This window comes from Canis lupus, chromosome 12 (genome assembly GCF_011100685.1).
Source record: "Canis lupus familiaris isolate Mischka breed German Shepherd chromosome 12, alternate assembly UU_Cfam_GSD_1.0, whole genome shotgun sequence".
Taxonomy (NCBI): Eukaryota; Metazoa; Chordata; class Mammalia; order Carnivora; family Canidae; genus Canis; species Canis lupus.
The window spans coordinates 67,843,442-67,860,284 of NC_049233.1; the positions used below are offsets into that span (position 1 = coordinate 67,843,442).

The 16,843-nt window shown below is 43.5% G+C and overlaps 1 protein-coding gene across 1 annotated transcript; it reads left to right on the forward strand.

The window, feature by feature from the left end:
* The first annotated feature begins 1,260 nt into the window (after positions 1–1,260).
* GTF3C6 (general transcription factor IIIC subunit 6) lies at positions 1,261–14,995 on the forward strand. The gene is made up of 6 exons (XM_038554958.1): positions 1,261–1,613; positions 1,914–1,994; positions 4,384–4,447; positions 4,546–4,590; positions 6,651–6,764; positions 11,861–14,995. Exons 1-6 carry the CDS (start codon positions 1,557–1,559, stop codon positions 12,163–12,165), a joined length of 666 nt encoding a protein of 221 aa, XP_038410886.1. The 5' UTR covers positions 1,261–1,556; the 3' UTR covers positions 12,166–14,995.
* Positions 14,996–16,843: the final 1,848 nt, after the last annotated feature.

The window sequence follows — 16,843 nt, forward strand, 5'->3', positions numbered from 1 at the left end:
CCGCCTTCAGCCCAGGGCCTGATCCTGGAGACCCGGGATCGAGTCCCACATGGAGCTCCCTGCAGGGAGCCTGCTTCTCCCTCTGCCTGTGTCTCTGCCTCTCTCTCTCTCATGAATAAATAAAATCTTAAAAAAACAAACAAACAACAACAACAAAAAACCCCACGCTTACTGTGTGCCAGACAGCGGGCGAAATTGATCTTCCACGTATCACGTCATTTCATCCCCGGCACTAACCAACCTGCCTGAGACCTCGCTGCTGACAATGCAGCTGAACTGGCCCCGGATCCGACCCCAAAGCTCGTGCGCTTTGGAGCTAGATCATCCCGTCTCCGAACAGAGGTCACGTATTTCAGGATCATTTCAGGATCGGGGCACCCCTGGAGTGTAAGCAGATTCGGTTCGAGGCTCCCCTCCCCCGGGATCACAGCCCCTAGGGCGGTGGGCTTCCGCGGCACTGGTGGGTCTCTTTCTCCCCCTCCTGGTCCCCAGCCGGCAGGCCTCCGCCCTCCGCCCTCTTTTTTTTTTTTTAATTTTTTATTTATTTATGATAGTCACAGAGAGAGAGAGAGGAGGAGACACAGGCAGAGGGAGAAGCAGGCTCCATGCACCAGGAGCCCGATGTGGGATTCGATCCCGGGCCTCCAGGATCGCGCCCTGGGCCAAAGGCAGGTGCCAAACAGCTGCGCCACCCAGGGATCCCCGCCCTCCGCCCTCCTTACTCCTCTACTGGAACCGGCCCTTGACTCGGGTCAAGGAGAACTTGGATTGAGGAGCGGCGCTCACCGGGTAGTGAGGATTTCTTGGGCAGCCCGCGGCGGGGGCTCGGCGGTTTAGCGCCGCCTGCGACCCAGGGCGTGACCCCGGGGTCCCAGGTTCGAGTCCCACGTCGGGCTCCCCGCACGGGGCCTGCTTCTCCCTCTGCCTGGGTCTCTGCCTCTTTCTCGTGAGTAAATATATGCAAGTTTTTAATTAAAAAAAAAAAAATTCTTCCCCAGCAATGTTGAGTCAGGGCCAAGGCGAGGCCTCTTCGCCTTCCTCTCACCCGGCGGCCTCCTTGTTTGCACCTTCTTCTAAATCTTCTTCTTCTTTTAAAGATTTTATTTGTTTAATCACGAGAGACACAGAGAGAGGCAGAGACCCAGGAGGAGAGAGACGCAGGCTCCGTTCGGGGGCCCGACGCGGGACTCGACCGCGGGACCCCGGGGTCACGCCCTGGGCCGAAGGCGCCGCTCAGCCGCTGAGCCCCGCGGCCGCCCGCTCGCACCTTCCTGGTCCTCCGTCCCTCCCCAGCCCTCTCCCCCACCCCGGGCCGGTGGCCCCGACGGTGTCCTCGCGCACAGGCCTGCCCGGCCCGGCCGCCACCACAGCCACAGTCGTCCGGCTCCCGGGAAGGGCCGAGGAGGAGGGCCCGGCGCCGCCATCTCGCGTCCTGGCAGCAGCCGTCCGCGGGGCCGCAGCAGCAGCCGGCCCGGGGCGGCTGCTGCCCGCACCCAAGATGGCGGCCGCGGAGGGGCGTGGCCGGGGCCGCGGAGGTTCCGGGAAGGCGCGGGACAATGGCGGCGGCCGAGGAGCGGATCCCGGAGGACGCGGACGAGGACGAGGAGGAAGCCGTGAGTGGCGCGGCGGCGGCCCGCGCGGCGGGGGCGGCGTGTGGGGCAGGGAGTCGGGGTGCGGCTGGCGGGACGGGGGGCCCCGGGAGCGCCGCCGGCCTCGGCCCTGGCTGCCCGCGGTGCTGCGATGGGGGAAGGAGAGGCAGTTCCCTCAGGTGACAAAGGTCGCCGGCCGCCTGTCGGTGCGAGCGCGGCCCGGGGTGCCCGAGTCGGGGTCGCCGCCGAGGGGGTGCGGGGCGTCGGCGCTGACTGCGCGTGCGCGCCCCCGGGCGGCGCGGTGACCCCGCTTTGTCCCCCCAGGAGCAGTTGGTTCTGGTGGAGCTGTCCGGAATTATTGATTCAGACTTTCTATCAAAATGTGAAAATAAATGCAAGATTTTGGTGAGTCTTCTAGAATTGCGGGGCGGGGGGAGGGGCTTTCTGCACATTTTCTTTTTTCTTTTCTTTTCTTTTTTCTTTTCTTTTTTTTAAGATTTTATTTAATTATGAGAGACACACAGAGAGAGAGGCTCCGTGCAGGGAGCCCGACGCGGGACCCTAGGATCATGACCCAAACAAAGGCAGACACTTAACCTACTAAGCCACACAGGTGCCCCAAGAATATGTGTGTTTTATGGTCAATGTAATAATCCAAGAAGTCCTCTTCAAATAAACCTCATACTTCTAGTCAAGGTTATTATCGTACTATTTATGACATAATTTTTTTTTTATTTTGAGCAATTTACAAAAGGATGTAGAGTAAAAAAGGATACAGAGTAAGAAGTTTCCATCCCTGTTCCCCTTTACCCCCTTCCTATAGACAACGAACTTTACCAGTTTCTTACAAATCCTTTCAGAGATACTCCATGTATTTACAAAAACGTGTATACACAATTCGCAAAGTAATTTTAATATTAAAACATAGCATACGAACTAGAAAACCATTCCCTTAGGAGGAAAGGAGACATAATATAGGCTTCATGGCTTAGAGCTTATGCCCTTTGAAAATTAGCTTTTTTTTTTTTTAAGATTTTATTTATTTATTCATGAGAGACACAGAGAGAGAGAGAGGCAGAGACACAGGCAGAGGGAGAAGTGGGCTCCATGCAGGGAGCCGGATGTGGGACTCGATCCTGGGACCCCAGGGTTACGCCCTGAGCCAAAGGCAGATGCTCAACCGCTGAGGCACCCAGGGGTCCCACTTGAAGAGAATGTTGATGGAAATACAGCTGGCTACTTGGATATGAATTAAGTATCCTTCAGGTTGTAGCCGCTGTGAATCAGAGCATTTTTAGCTTCTGTCGCCCTTGCAAGGACAAGCTCCAGAGGTTTCCCAGTTTTGGAGATCACTCTCCTTGGAAGCAGGGTTACATATTGAAGACTCAATTTTGTTTTAATTGAGATGTAATTAACATATAACATTGTTTTGGGACGCCTGGGTGGCTCAGTGGTTGAGCACCTGCCTTTGGCTCAGGGCGTGATCCTGGAGTCCCAGGATGGAGTCCCACATCCGGCTCCCTGCAAGGAGTCTGCTTCTCTCTTTGTATGTCTGTGACTCTTTCTGTGTCTCTCATGAATAAAAAAACAAAACAAAACAAGACAAAAACATTGTTTCAAGTGTACAACATCAGGATTTAATAGTTATATGTACTGAGGGAACAGTCATTGCATTAAGTCTAGTTAAACATCCATCACTACACATGTTAAAATTTTTTTTTCTGGGCAGCCTCGGTGGCGCAGTGGTTTGGCGCCACCTGCAGCCTGGGGTGTGATCCTGGAGACCCGGGATGGAGTCCCCACATCGGGCTCCCTGTGTGCAGCCTGCTTCTCCCTCTGCCTGTGTCTCTACCTCTCTGTGTGTCTTTCCTGAATAAATAAATAAAATCTTAAGAAAAAAATTAAAATTTTTTTCTTGTAATGGTTGTTTTTTGTTTTTTTTTTTAAAGTAAGATCTGTGCCCAACGTGGGGCTGAACTCACAACTCTAAGATCAAGAGTCGCATGCTCTACAAACAGCTAGCTGGGTCCTCTGTTGTAATAACTTTTAAGATTTACCCTTAACGACTTTTTTTTTTGCACAGATAATCCCCCCCCCCCGTTATAAGATTTTGTTTATTTGTGAGAAAAGAGAGGTAGAGTCACAGGCAGAGGGAGAAGCAGGCTCCCTGTAGGGAGCCAGATGTGGGACTAGGGACTCCATCCTGGAACTCCTGGAACTCCCACCGTGAGACGAGGTTCAACTGCTGAGCCACCCACGCATCCCTCTCTTAGCAACTTTTAAATGTACTCTGTGGTATTAAGTAGAGTGATGAGGTATGCCACATCCCCAGGACTTAGTCAAAAGACACAAACTTTCAGTTATAAAATAAGTACCTTCACCCATTTCACTCAACCCTCTAAGGTTTTTTGGTTTTTTAGAGAAGGAAAGGGGGAGAGGGGCAGAGGCAGTGAGAGAGGAAATATCCTAAGCAGGCTCCATGCCGGCACAGAGCCCAATGTGGGGCTGGATTTCACAACCCTGAGATCATTTAGCCAACTGAGCCACTGAGGTGCCCCTGCAAGGCTTTTTGTAATGATTAGTATTATTTTTTTAAGATTTTATTTATTTATTCATGAGAGAGAGAGGCAGAGACACAGGCAGAAGGAGAAGCAGGCTCCATGCAGGGAGCCTGATGTGGGACTCCATCCCGGGACCCCAGGATCATGCCCTGAGCTGAAGGCAGACATGCTTAACTACTAAGCCACCTAGGCGTCTCTAATGATTTTTTAAATTATCCTGTATTCTGTTGTAGGGAGTTGACACCGAGAGGCCCATTCTGCAAGTGGACAACTATGTCTTTGCTGGAGAGTATGAAGGTAGGAGGATGTCAGATAGATGAAACTCCTTTTTTTAATATGCTTTTCAGAGAAAGTTAACTTGTAATTCTCAACAAGTTGCCTTTAACCCTCTGCAGACACTCTTGGGACCTGTGTTATATTTGAAGAAAATGTTGAACATGGTAAGTGCTTAGACTGCTGACTCAAGTCTTTCTTTTTTTTCTCTCAAATCTTTTTTTCTATGAAATACTGCAAACTTACTTTTGTACAGTGAATATTAAAAGTAAACATCTCATGTGCCCATTGTCTAGCTTTATCAAATCCTGTCATTTTGCCAAATAGTTAAAAAACATTGCAGATCCATTTGAAGCCTCATGTATACCCCCTCTAAACATACTCCCTTTCTCTGTCTTGATAATCACTCCCCTGAATTTGATGTTTTTCTTTCCTATACCTGATTTTGTATTACACATGTATGAATCCACAATGAACAGCACCTCTTTGTATATTTTCAAAGTTGACATAAACTATAGCATATTATATGTATCATTGTGTTTTTTTTTTGAAGATTTTATTTATTTATTCATAGACACACAGAGAGGGGCAGAGACACAGACAGGGAGAAGCAGGCTCCGCGCAGGGAGTCCTATGTGGGACTCGATCCCTGGTCTCCAAGATCACACCCCAGGCTGCAGGCGGCGCCAAACCACTGCGTCACCGGGGCTGCCCTCATTGTGTATTTTTTTTTTAGTTAGAGATAGATTTTGAGATTTTATGCATGTTAGTATGTAGAATTCTGTTTTCCCTGTTGCTTAGTATTCTTTTGTGACAATACCACTAAATTTAATCTCCAGTTATTGATATGTTGATTGCTTCATTTTTACCAGTAATTATTAATAACTACAAAAATTTATTGAATGCCTTCTATATGTAAGGCATTATTCCAAATGCTACATGTATTAACTCATTTAATCCTCATCACAAGTCTGTGGGATAGATACCACTGTTGTCTTCATTTTATGTTTGAAGAAACTGAAGCACAGAGAGGTAAATAACATTCCCAAGGTCATACATGAAATAAGAGACAGAGTCAGGATTTGAACCCAGGCAGTCTAGTCCAGAGCCTGTGACTATGCTTATGCTTTTAATTTTTTAATTTTTAATTTTTTTTATTGGAGTTCAATTTGCTAAATTTGCCAACATCTAGCATAATACCCAGTGCTCATCCCGTCAGGTGCCCCCGCTCAGTGTGTGACTATGCTTATTAACACACTGCAAAAATGTTGCCATGAGTATTTTTGTGTCTCTTTGTGCATGTGTGCAAAAATGTCTCTAAGATATACTTAAAAATGGAATTACTAGATTACTGAGTATTAGGTTTGACCATATGAAGTGACTGATTTGAACTGAATATGACCAGTTCCATGTGGCTCAAACTAATAGGTAGTGCACTGATCCTTTCTCAAGTGTCGTATCAGTGACACATAGTAGCGTGTGGGAATTTTCAGTGTGCTTCACACCTGTAGCTCAGAGCCTTGTCCTCTTTCCTGCCTGTACCCACAGTTTCCTATAAAGCTGTAACCCCAGGCAGCAGGGTTGGCAGGTTTTTTTTCTCTGCCTTCTTTTGTGATTGAGAATGTCCTGACTCCAGTCTCTAGCTTCAGGTAGTAAGTCTGACTTTGGTGCTTCGTTTTGAGTGGTAGAATTTGAGACCTCATTACCTTGTAAGGCCAAATTCCTGGTCCCACTTCTTTACTTCAGGCTGAAGCCTAGTGGATTGGTAGATTTAATTTCACTCACACCTTTGTGTTTTGGTCCTCTGGTGAGGTTTGTTGTTTTTGGGTCCAGCTGTGCATTCAGTTGTTAGGCATTTTTTTTTAAGATTTTATTTATTTATTCATGAGACACACACACACAGAGAGAGAGAGAGAGAGAGAGGTGGAGGGAGAAGCAGACTCCACACAGGGAGCCCCATGTGGGACTCTATCCCGGGTCTCCAGGATCACGCCCTGGGCTGAAGGTGGTGCTAAACCGCTGAGCCACTCGGGCTGCCTAGTTGTTATGTATTTTATCTGTCATTTCTCTGTGTTGGGAGCAGGGGGGTTGAGTAAAATCTTGAACTTACTACACTATCTTGATAGTAAGTAATTTAGTGTGACTCCATGAACTGGAACTATTGAGGCTTAACATGATGATTTGATGGCATCAACAGTAAAATAATTCCGTTCATTTTATATTCTAGGTGATGCAGAAGGCAGTAGTAAAACGGTACTAAAATATAAATGCCATACAATGAAGAAGCTCAGCATGACAAGAACTCTTCTGACAGAAAAGAAAGAAGGAGAAGAAAGTGTAGGTTAGTTCACTTAGTTCTCTGAAAATAGGTGATTTACTCTTGGCTTTGACAATGACACATTGCTGCCAGGACATTCCTTGTACTTTGTAGTGACAGCTATGTAATATGAAAATTGAGAGTGCTCCATGAAAAGTACCAGATATAGATGTAGGGGTGCCTGGGTAGCTCAGTTGGATTAGCACCTGACTCTTGATCTCAGCTCAGGTCTTTATCTCATGGTTGTGAGTTCAAGCCCCATATAGGGCTCCACTCTGGGCATGGAGCCTACTTAAAAAAAAAAAAAGATAAAAGTCATTTGAACTCTAGTGTAGCAGAGGGCACTGGAGACATGTAGGAAATCTCTTATTTGCTTTGCATTAGAAATGTTTGTGAGTTTGTCAAGAAACTTGATAGATTTCCAAGGCCTAGAGAATTCAGTAGCTACCACTCCTTTACCCCCTTAATTGAAACTTTTTTTTTTTTAAGATTTTATTTATTCACGAGAGACACAGAGAGAAGCAGAGACATAGGCAGAGGGAGAAGCAGGCTCCATGCAGGGAGCCCAATACAGGGACTTGATCCTGGGACTCTGGGATGACGCCCTGAGCCCAAGGCAGATGCTCAACCACTGAGCCCCCAGGCGTCCCAATTAAAACTTCTTTGTAAGTGGAGATGATAGGATTGGGTTTTCAAGTGTAACCCCAGAGAATCTCCTGAAAATTTGTGGCAGTAGTGGCAATCTTCTTGGGGAAGAAGTCTTCTTCTTGGGGAAGTCTTGGGGAAGACTAGAAGAAGCTGGCTTCATATGTGAGGGTGGGACTCTAGGACCACAGTTGTTGGACCTGATGAGTTCCACTCTTAATTTGCATCCACTGAGCCCTCTCCAGTTGCTGGTTATCCCAAAGTAGAGACTTTAGACTATGCTTCTTGCACCCATAGCAGGCACATTTTTGTGGAGATAATCACTTGCTAGTTTAAAAAGCTCATTGCTCATAGTGAAATAAGAGAAAGACAAATGTATGATTTCACTTTTATGTGGAATATATACAAAACAAAACAAATAAACAAAAAGCAGAAACAGACCTATAAATACAGACAGCAAACTGATGGTTGCCAGAGAGGAGGGAGTGGTGAGATGGGCAAAATGGTTGAAGGAAAGTGGGAGATAACTGGCTTCCAGTTATGCATGAGTAAGTTATGGGGATTGTACAGTTTAGGAAGTACAGTCCATGGTATTGTAATAGTGTTGTGTAGTGACAGATGGTAGTTAAGTTGTGATAAGCATAGCATAATGTATAGACTTTTCAAGTCACTACTTTGTATACCTGAAACTAATGTCATATTGTGTATCAACTATACTTCAATTTTTTTTTTTAAGATTTTATTTCTTCGAGAAAGAGAGACAGAGGATAAGCAGGGGAGGGGCAAAGAGATGGGGAGAGAGGAAGCAAAGTCCCCACTGAGTGGGGAGCCAGACATGGGGCTCCGTCCCAGGACCCAGAGATCACGACCTGAGCCAAAGTCAGACACCTAACCGAATGAGCCACCCAGGTGCCCCTCAGCTATACTTCAATTTTTAAAAATCACATAATTTGAAAAAAAAACCCTCATTGCTCAAAGACATATTTCAAACTCTAGTCGACATGACTGATTCTAGTGATGAATATTTATGGTTTGATTTATTGTATTTTAAGGAATAAACATGTGAAGGTATATTAATCATGTAGAAGTTAATTATACCAATTACACATAAGTGCATAAAAAAATCTTTGTTCTTAACATGTATATCCCAAAACTTATCTCTTCTTTAGCACTCTGCAATAACAGGAGAAAAGAGGTACTTGAAGTTCTAGAATGAACTTGAAAGGTAGCTACATATCAGATAGCTTAGTTATTATTTAGATATTCTTTTTTGAAGAAGGAAGTTGTAGAATTTACTGTCCGGTAGTCTTTAATAATCTAATAGGTCTTTGGGAAGATTTGGGTATTGTGTTTAATCACATAAATTCATTAGCCATCTGTTCAAGGATATATTGCTGCATTAAAAATCACCTCTAGACTTTTTAATTAATTAATTAATTAATTAATTTTTATTTATTTTTCCATGAGAGACACAGAGAGGCAGAGACACAGGCAGAGGGAGAAGCAGGCTCCCTGCAGGGAGCCTGATGTGGGACTCGATCCTGGGACCCTGGGGTCATGCCCTGAGCTGAAGGCAGATGCTCAACTGCTGAGCCTCCCAGGTGCCCCTAAATCTAAATGGCTTAAAAAAATAACAAAAATATTTTACCAGGACTCAGGAATTTGGGATCAGCTTAGCCAGGCAGTTCTGGCTCGATTTCTGTCTTAAGGTTGCAGTCAATACGTTGGCTGGGCTGTGGTGATCTGGAAATACAGAGGACGGCTCCCTCACATGCTTGGTAGGCTATGTCAGCTTTCAACGGGAGGCCTCCGTTCGTTGCGTCCCCACAGTACTGTGCGAGCGCCCTCCGGACGTGGCAGCCAGCTTCTCCCAGGTCAAGTGATGGGGACAACAAGGTAGAAGCCATGGTATCTTCTATGAGCCAGCCTAGAAGTCACAGTCTGCCATTTCTGCCATGTGCTGTTCGTTGTGGGAGGAGATGACACGGGCACGAATACCAGGAAAGTGAAGTTCTGTGGGGGCCGTGTTGGCGGTTGTTAATGGAACATGGCAGAACAAACTAGCAAGAGATGTGGTCCTCACCTTCTGGGAATTTGTACTCTAAAGTAAATCACACTGAAACACATGTATGAATGTGACTCAACACCCATTTCATTCCATTTATTTTAAGTATCTGGTATGTGACACATATTATGCTAAATAGCAAAATAAGCTGTAGGATGGCTTCAAGGTTTTGAATCTGGCGACTAGGTAAATGATGCTGTTGCAGGGGGGAAAATGAAAGAATAGTTGATGCCGATTGGAGAGAAAAGGACCAGTCAACTTTTGATAGAAGGAGATTTTATGGTAATAACATATGAGAAGGCATGGCATCAGCTATCAGGAGGTTTCAGCAGTCACAGAAGAGTTTACGGTGGGGAACAGGGTGGCAAGATAAATTGCTGTATATTAGAGCTATCTAATGGAACTCTTTTAAGATTCTATTTTTTTTAAGTTTTTTTTTTTTTTTAATTTATTCATTCATGAGAGACAGAGGGGGTGGGGCAGAGAGAGAAGCAGGCTCCATGCAGGGAGCCTAATGTGGGACTCGATCCAGGACTCCAGGATCACACCCTGAGCCCGAGGCAGGCTCTAAACCACCAAGCCACCCAGGGATCCCCTATCTAGTGGAATTTTGAACATGACAATAAATAGTTCAGGCTTGCTATACAAATTAATGAAGATCCATTGAAAATATTTGACTGAAAGGTTCATATGGATGAAAGAAATGATAAGCATTATTATTTTTAAGATTTTATTTACTTATTTTAGTGTGCTCATGGATAGAAGGGGAAGGATAAGGAGAGGGAGAGAATCTTTTTTTTTTTTTTAAGATTTTATTTGTTTATTTGATACAGAGAGAGCACAAGCAGGGCGAGTGGCAGGGAGGAGGAGAAGCAGGACCCTGGGATCATGACCTGAGCTGAAGGCACATGCTTAACCAACTGAGCCACCCAGGTGCCCCGAGGGAGAGAATCTCAAACAGACTTCACACTGAGTGCAGAGCCTGAATACAGGGCTCAATCCTACAACCCTGAGGTCATGACCTGAGCTGAAACCAAGAGTTGGAGGGAGGGAGGGTGTCGGGAGGCAGACTGCCCACTGAGTGCCATTCTTGTTTGTGAAAGTTCTTTGTTAGACTAGGGCTGTAAGTATGAAAAGGATAACAATGTTTTCAAGTTTCTTTCTTTTTGTTGAGAGGTGTTTTATTTCATAGTTGGATGTTCTAACTTAAAATGACATGTGGGTGTTGAGTTGAAAGGTGATGGGGGAAAAAGAAAGATGATAGGGTAGTATCATCTATTATGCAAACTGAGGAGAAAATTATAGGGAAGTGACAGACTTTTCTATAAGGCATAAGGTGCAGTAAGAGCTCAGATTATCTCTGAGTTGGGAATTGGACTCTGGAAAAGGAATTTGGAATAGTAATTGAAGTTGATTAGTGAATTTTTTTTTTTTTTTATGGTCTGAATTCTTTGGAGGGGGACCTGGGTGGTTCAGTCAGTTAAGCATCTGCCTTTATTTTTTTTCAAGATATTTATTCATGAGAGACACAGAGAGAGAGGCAGAGACACAGGCAGAGCAAGAAGCAGCCTCCATGCAGGGAGCCCAATGCAGGACTCGATCCTGGGACAGCGGGATCACGACCTGAGCCAAAGGCAGATGCTCAACCGCTGAGCCACCCAGGCGTCCCAGGCATTTGCCTTTAGCTCAGGTCATGATCCCTGGGGTCCTGGAATTGAGCCGAGTCCAGCTCCCTGTTCAGGAGGGAGTCTGCTTCTCCCTCTCCCTCAGCCCCTCCCCCACTCCTGTGCTTGCTGTCTCTCTTTAATGAATAAATAAAATCTTAAATTTAATTGAAGTATAATTGATAATACAGTATTATATTAGTTTCAGGTGTACAACATAGTGATTTAATAATTATATGCATTACAAAATGCTCATCATAAGTGTAGGTAACCATCAGTTACCATATAGTTACTACAATATTATTGACTAGATTTCACTTGTAGTGATTTTGTGTTTCTCTGTTTCTTGTTTTTCACTTACAGTAATTTTGATGTTGCATACAGTATAGGCATTCCAGGGTCTCCATGTAAGATGGAAATAATGTGATCGTTTTTCAGTAGTTATGGCACCATGTTCATTGGTTTATGTTGGGGTTTTATTATGACATGTATTCATAGGATGAAAATTTAAATTAAAGAGAGGGGTGCCTGAGTGGCTCAGTTGATTGAGTGTCTGACTCTTGATCTCAACTCAGGTCTTGATCTCAATGTCATGAGTTCAAGCCCTGAATTGGGTTCCACACTAAGCATGGACCCTACTTAAAAAAAAAAATTAAAATAAAGGGAAATATAGGTAAAGTAACTGAAATTCCTTTTTCATACTTCTTTCTTGGTTTGTCCTCCTATCCCTCACCATCCCTCGTTAGGTGGTGTGGAATGGCTGCAAATCAAGGACAATGATTTCTCCTATAGACCCAACATGATATGTAGCTTTCTGCATGAAAATGAAGATGACGATATTGGAGCTCCAGCCTCAGATAAATCTTTGGAGTTGGAAGAGGAAGAGATTCAAATGAAAGATAATTCAAGCTTGGGTTATGAACAGGAGAAATCACTGAACTTGGAAGTAGACAATTCTGGTCCTCTTCTTGATGATATCCCTTCCTCTGAGACAGACGGTTATGTTTTTATGGAAACTCAAGATACTACCTTAGAAATCTCTCCTAGATGAAATGTTTCTCATTATAACTAGTCATGAACTTTTTGTTTGGAGTTTTGATATAAAAGAATTGTGTAGCTTTCAGTTCACTATTTTACTAGTTTTATTGGCTATACATGCATTTCTGATTATAACACAGTTTAATATACCAGAGTCATTAAGGACAAGATCCAAATTGAATTTTTAAAAATCTGCTATAAATGACTATAGGGACCCTTCTCTGATAAGCCCTTTAAATTGAAAGTTTTATTAAGGTAAGTATATAAGTTTTTTTTATTGCAGCCGTCACAAATTACTACAAACTTAGCAGTTTAAAATGACACAAGTATATTTATTATCTTACAGTTTTGTAAGTCAGCTGTCTCACATGGCCTGGGCTAAAATCAAGGTATTGGCAGGACTTCATTATTTTCTGGAGGTTAGGGGTGGGGAGACTCTGTTTCCCTGTTTATTTAGTTGTTGGCAGATTTTAATTCTTTGCCATTGAAGGATCAGTGTCCCATTTTCTTACTGTCATCTGAAGGCCATTTCCAGCTTCTAGAGGCTGCCTACATTCCTTGGTCTATGGTCCTTTTCTCTTCTAAGCCAGTAAATCTCTTGGTTCTTCCATTATCGTATCTCTGACCCATCTTGCTCATTACCTGACCTAGTATTTGTTCTTTCTTTGTTTTGTTAATAATCCCAGAATTATTCAAGTTAGCAATGTGCCCATATATGTGTACGTATGTATATATGTGGCCATATGACTAAGTTCTGGCCAGTGACATGGGAATTATAAGTGTTGAGTGGTGGATGGCTCTAGAAAGCTTCCTTAAACCTTAAGGCATAAAGGGAGATGAGTCAGTTCATCTTCTCTTTTTTCCTGCTGGAACATGGATGTGGTAGCTAGAGTTTCAGCAGGCTTTCTGGACTGTAAAGAAACCTTGGAAATAGAAGCCATGAGTGACAGAGCAACAAGATAGAAGATTGGATCCTCATATGATGCTGTCCTGGACTGCCAAGAATAAAGAAGGTTAATAAAACCCTTTCTTTTTCTCCCTTGTAAAAGGACTTCAAGTTTACCTTTTAGCCATATTTCTCTGGAAATCTACTAGAGAAGATAATAAGAGATTATCAACTGTGATGTCAGGCAGTATTGTGATTAAAAATGACCCCTTATTGGGGTGCCTGGGTGGCTTAGTTGGTTAAGCATCCAATTCTTGATCTCAACTCAGGTATTGATCTCAGGGTTGTGAGTTCAAGCCCTGAGTTGGGCTCCACGCTGTGCATGGAGCCTACTTTATTTTTATTTTTATTTTTTGGAGCCTACTTTAAAAAAAAAAAAAAAAGACCCCCTTATTGGTAAACTGTATGGACCAGGAAGACTATGGCAGCTCTAAATGCCCTTTGGAAAATATGGACTTTGGACCTACTTAAGCACTGTGTATTTTGTTTGTATTTTTTTAAGTAGGCTCCATGCCCAACATGGTGCTTGAAATCACAACCCTGAGATCAAGAGTTGCATGCTCTACTGATTGAGCCAGCCAGATGCCTCAAGTACTGTGTTTCTTATTACTAAGATTCCTGAAAGCTACACTCATGGCTGTTTCAAGAGATGTTGCTTCTTGGAAAGCCTGAAGTTTCTAAGCCAGCGTGGCATCTGCACCCACCCTAATGATCTCCTTTCCTTATATCTGCACTGACACTTGGTGCCAGAGTAAAGCCTCCTGTTGAAACAAGCCTCGTGCTGCTGTGTTGTTTCCTATAAAGTTAAGTTAATCTGGTGCTGGATTCAGTCCCATTAGGCCAATTGGGTCTTGTGAGTGTGAATGTCCTTCCAAACCTGTGACTGCTGCTGCTGTTCAGGCAGAGAAGGCACTGCAACCACCTACCTCTCGCCTTTATGGGAGAGAAATAACTTGTCTCCTGTGTAAGTCATTAATCCTATTTAATACATTACACATTTTGAAAAATAGAGAAAAGTATAAGGAAATAGAATGGAAGATTCTTGAGATTTGTAATCTTGCTAAAGAAACTGATCTAGGGACGCCTGGGTGGCTCAGTGGTTGGGCGTCTGACCTCGGCTCAGGGCGTGACCCCAGGGTCCTGGGATCGAGTCCCGCATCAGGCTCCCTGCATGGAGCTTGCTTCTCCCTCTGCTTGTGTCTCTGCCTCTGCCTCTCTCTCGGTCTCTCATGAATAAATAAATAAAATCTTTTTTTTTTTTTTTAAAAGAAACTGATCTAAACTGATGTAGTTCTTTCTACCTGAAATTGAAGAGAATAATAAAGTCTTATATTCTGAAGAGAACGTAATGTGTTTTAGTTCCCTACCTGTAAATGAGAATAAATGTTTGGAATTTAGTAAAATAATCTTTTCCAACCATGAAGTATTTTGTAAGACTGGAACTTCACCAATGAATTTCTTCACCATTGATCTGTCTTACTGACTTACCAGAATTACTTAACAAACTAATCTTGGAACTACAGTCTCTGTGTAGCTGTTATAATACTACTTCTGGCACTGAATGCAGTGGTTGGCTTTTGCTCACAAATAATGATAGGATTATATTGCTAAGGTGCTCCATGCGGAATTATTCCTTAAGGCCAATATGGAAATGTTTGGATATCCAGGCATTTGTTTATTATGTACTATATAGTTGGTCATAACAAATGCATTGACAGATGTGGCCAGCTGAGTCAAATTATTGATGGTATCATGTGGTTAGCTATTCAGCAGCAGCTGATAATTTTTTAGAATCTACTGTTTTCATTTCCGTTTTGTTCCCGTATGAAACTGCCCAAACTTCCTAATGTGTCTGGCATGTACTATCTTCCATAAATGTCATTGATTCTAAAATGGATTTGCTGTCTCTCTTTTATGACTTCCACCATTATTTCCTTATAGAATAAGAGAATCCTGTTTATAAAATTATCTAGAAGTACACATTATTGACTCAGTACAGAGTGAACATACACCTTTGTTAGTGACAATAGATAGTTTCTAGAGACTGGTATATTTTTTTCTTTTAAAATGTTTCTCTTTTTGGGGGACAACTGGTACTTTGGGTTTAATGTAGCCATACTTGCATATCATGAATAAAGATGTCGAGATAGCAAAGATCCTAGTTTTCTCAAATCCAAATAAGAGTTCTTTCACTATCGTGATGTCTTCACAAACTGTTTTCTTTTTTTAAAGATTTATTTATTTATTATTTATGATAGACACAAGGATTGAGAGAGAGAGGCAGAGACACAGGAGGAGGGAAAAGCAGGCTCCATGCCGGGAGCCCCACACGGGACTCGATCCCGGGACTCCAGGATCGCGCCCGGGGCCAAAGGCAGGCACCAAACTGCTGAGCCACCCAGGGATCCCCACAAACTGTTATTTTCTAATCATATTTCATGCTCCTATTTGGTGATTATATTAGTTTCCTACTGCCGCTGTAACAAATTATCACAAATTTAGTGGCTTAAAACACCATTAAATTTATTAGAGTTCTGAAGGTCAAATTCTAAATAGATTAAACCTTATGGGGATAAAATCAAGATGTTGATAGGGCTGCATTCCTTGTGGAGACTCCAGGGGAGAATCCCTTGTCTTTTCCAACTACTAGAGACTGCCTACTTTTCCTTGGCTTGAGGGCCCTTCCTCCATATTCAAAACTAAGAGTATAACATCTTCAAATCTCTCTCACCTGCTTCTGTCATCATCTCTCTGATTCTTATACTCCTATGTCCCTCTTAAAAGGTCCCCCGTAAATAGGTTGGGCTCATACAGAAAATCCAGAGTAACCATCCTATCTAAAGATCCTGAACTTAATCACATCTGCAAAATACCCTTTATATATAACATTCATAAGTTCTAGGCATTTTAGGGAGACCTTACTTTGTCTGCCACACTGTCATTCCCACTTTGGTGCATAAATTGTTCCACCCCAGGAAACAAGTGAGGTGGCCTCACGATTTCCTTAGATACTTAGATACTGCTTGGAGAGAATTTCCAGGTTACAGTAGAAGGAGGAGGAGTCCAGATGAAATTCAGAAGTCTTTCTGAGTTGAGATAGAACTGGAAACCCAAGACCAAGAGAGCTGGAGCTTGCATAGCAGAATATCAGGGGAATACAGAGAGAAAGCTTCAAGAGAGCTTCAAGAAAGCTACAGAGAACCCTTCTGGAGTCTTCAGTAGACTACTTGATAACATGTATGCCAGAAAGCCCCTGGAGGCAGGGAAAAGAGCCATCTGAACAATCCCTGGAGCTTGCAGTTCTCAGCCGGTGTAGAAAACCTCATATTTCGGGAACCCTGGGTGGCGCAGCGGGTTTAGCGCCTGCCTTTGGCCCAGGGCGCGATCCTGGAGACCCGGGATTGAATCCCACGTCGGGCTCCCGGTGCATGGAGCCTGCTTCTTCCTCTGCCTATGTCTCTGCCTCTCTCTCTCTCTCTGTGACTATCATAAATAAAAAAATAAAGTTTAAAAAAAAAAAAAAAAGAAAACCTCATATTTCATGGAGCATGGACACAGTACTCAGAAGGGTTTTTGCCTCAGAGCATAATTAGCCTAAATGAGGCTTTTGTCTCACCTAACAAAATTAAAAACAAGAACTGAAAGGATCAAACTGTTTTCCAAGTAACTGCATCTCAGACAACACTGAAGAATTATTTTAATGGTTTTTATTTATTTCTTTGAGAGAGGGTGAGCAAGCATGAGC

Bases quoted from the DNA above. Each gene is read 5' to 3' on its own strand.
- GTF3C6 (XM_038554958.1), top strand. From the start codon at position 1,557: ATGGCGGCGGCCGAGGAGCGGATCCCGGAGGACGCGGACGAGGACGAG. The intron at 1,614-1,913 runs GTGAGTGGCGCG...TTGTCCCCCCAG, and splicing joins ACGAGGACGAGGAGGAAGCC to GAGCAGTTGGTTCTGGTGGA. The intron at 1,995-4,383 runs GTGAGTCTTCTA...ATTCTGTTGTAG, and splicing joins AAAATAAATGCAAGATTTTG to GGAGTTGACACCGAGAGGCC.